The sequence below is a fragment of the Fusarium oxysporum genome, genomic scaffold (assembly GCF_000149955.1).
Source record: "Fusarium oxysporum f. sp. lycopersici 4287 supercont2.75 genomic scaffold, whole genome shotgun sequence".
NCBI lineage: Eukaryota > Fungi > Ascomycota > Sordariomycetes > Hypocreales > Nectriaceae > Fusarium > Fusarium oxysporum.
This window is the reverse complement of record NW_017264875.1, coordinates 7,096-9,468: the sequence shown is the minus strand read 5'-3', so window position 1 is coordinate 9,468 and position 2,373 is coordinate 7,096. Positions and strand designations below refer to the sequence as shown.

The 2,373-nt window shown below is 52.5% G+C and overlaps 2 protein-coding genes across 2 annotated transcripts; both read right to left on the bottom strand.

The window, feature by feature from the left end:
• Positions 1 to 783: 783 nt before the first annotated feature.
• On the bottom strand, positions 784 to 1,090 carry FOXG_17695 (uncharacterized protein; the record flags this gene model as incomplete). Its single annotated transcript, XM_018397700.1, has 2 exons — positions 784 to 923; positions 1,063 to 1,090. 2 exons carry the CDS (start codon positions 1,088 to 1,090, stop codon positions 784 to 786), a joined length of 168 nt encoding a protein of 55 aa, XP_018258826.1.
• A 779-nt stretch (positions 1,091 to 1,869) lies between these two features.
• On the bottom strand, positions 1,870 to 2,148 carry FOXG_22931 (uncharacterized protein; the record flags this gene model as incomplete). Its single annotated transcript, XM_018403358.1, has 1 exon — positions 1,870 to 2,148. One exon carries the CDS (start codon positions 2,146 to 2,148, stop codon positions 1,870 to 1,872), a length of 279 nt encoding a protein of 92 aa, XP_018258825.1.
• Between the last annotated feature and the right edge of the window lie 225 nt (positions 2,149 to 2,373).

Here is a 2,373-nt window from a genome sequence, read left to right as displayed (position 1 = left end):
TGCCGTTGAGGGAAGATATTTTCTGTGCTACTATGGGCGCTCCAGGGACCGGTGGCGGTAACGTTACAGCCCGTACTTATTTGAATAGAGTTGTTCGTTTCTACATGCGATTGTTTCGCCTTGCTCCAACTTATCAAGTGTAGCGATACCACGCGAGGGGATCGTCCTACGTTGGAAGTTGGTCTCGAGTCCTTACTTGATGAAAGGCCGAGAGCTTTGCTGACGGCAGGGAAGCACTGGAGGAATGGTCTGAGAGACGGAATCGACGCGCAGACGACAAGGACGGACACTTCGACTTGAGACCAGATCATTGGGATCACGAGGTCCTCTGTCTAATGTAAGAGCGTGACGCTGAATGAGTATTAGAAGACACGTACTAGTCACATCTGTTCTAAGCTGACTGATGAAGCTCACTCGAATGATCGCAATAATACAGTTTTGTACACATAAGTTGGCGAGCCATGGAAGCGATGTGTGTGGGTGATTTACTTACAACAAACCGAGTGAAAGCATCAAGATCGCACCGAGCCTCTTCGCCTTCGACAGTTGGAGCTTCCAGACGGCAGGGATGGGCTGGATGAAGAGGCAGACATCCGTAACGAATTTTATAGCAAACTTGGAAAGGTCACTATAAGCACATCTGTTTGTAGTCTTGCAGCTGTAGTGCTCACCGAAATATAGTAAAAGAGCTTCAAGTTGAGGCATGTGCCTTCCTTTTGAGGATTCCACGCCTTGTCCACGGGCTTGCAGTGGAAGATAACGACCATGGTCCCTTCGAAGCCCTCAACCGCCAACACAGTAAGAAGCAGTTGGTTCATGCGTCGGGAGACGTGACCGCGAAGCAATCGAAGATAGAGCACCGCGAAGGACATCTTCACTGTAACAAAGCCCCACACGTACGCCAGCTGCGTGACGAATTGGAGCTGCAAGGCTGGGGTCAGTTCGACGCTCGAGCAAGGCTACAATATTGCTTGCCTTTAGGAACCGGCGGAGATCATCGCCAGAGACATCGTCTACTGGGGTCCCGAAGCCAAAGTTGGTCACTGCGGAGATCAGTCCTACCTTTCCCAGAAAGGCGTGCCCACACCATTGAACTAACTGGCTAATACACAGCTGCAAAGCAAAACGGTCAGGGACTGGTATCGTCAGTGATGTCGGCTCCCCGGACTGGATAGAGCAAAACACACGTAGCTGAGGAAAACCAGGGCTGTTCTCAATGTAAGCATCGAAGATTTACGACAGGCTCCAAGGTAGCATACCATCGTCCCAATCCACGCTCCGCAACAGGACGCTGCGAACGAAGAACCGGACAGAGACGAAGAGCGTGATCAAAGCAATCAGCGAAGCGGTCACCGCGACCAACTTCGCGACCGCTGGATTCGACATGTCCATCAGTACAATTGCTCACGGTGGTTGGTCACGACATTGATGTTCAAATATATAGAATGGACATGGACGAAACTGAGCATTCCAGAGGGAAAGAAGGGCCCTTGTGGAGAAGTTCGGACTGGGAAGGATCGTGCGGAGGGCCAGCCATTCAAGTACCTCTACTGCGAGGAGCAGTTTTGGGGCAGATAGGAGCATCTTATTGCCAGTTGAGATAATCGGGGGTTGACCTCTTTCTATTGCCACACCAAGTGGAGGGGCGTGCCTGCCCTGGGTGTATTCCATCGAGCCGCAACCTGACTCAGTAGGCAGCCAGCACCGAGCGCAGGCTGGCAGGCAACGACACTGCAAAAGGGCTGCCTACCTCAGAAGAAATATGGTTGAAACCTACTGACCGTGACTTGCTGAGCGGGAAATAGTACTCCAGAGGTTGCCAAACGCGATGGCGGGACCGCGCTGCAATCGAATCGAACGGAAGAACCTTCAATTTGGGGGTGCGACTGAGTCCTGGTACGACAAAATGCGGAAGAAAATCACGCCGTTACCAGAAGGGTGGACGAAACCGTTGGCCCTTGAGAGGCTCGAGGCCTGATTCGGCTCCATCACAGCATGTCTGACAACCGACGTGTCAATAGGACGACCAGGTTGGTAGGGAAAGGTCCCAAAGTAGGTGAGGTCGTCGTCTCCCTCAGTCGGGCGCGATTGGTGGGTGAGACCTGAGACAGAGAGGCCGTGTTGTCTTGGATGCAGCGACGTGGTCATTGTGGGGAAGATCTGTAGAACGAAGTACATTGGGTTTGGTCAAGCTACGATGGCCTGGAAGAATCTCTGACCTGGCATCCAGCTGATTTTTGCCTTTCATGATGAGCCCTTTGGCATCATCCCCTCATCTTGATGCTCTACTCAGCAGCCGCCAGTGACCTCCCAACGCCCGCTGTGACGGCAGTTAAGGTGACCCAAAAAGCGTTCATCGGCTCTGGCCAATCC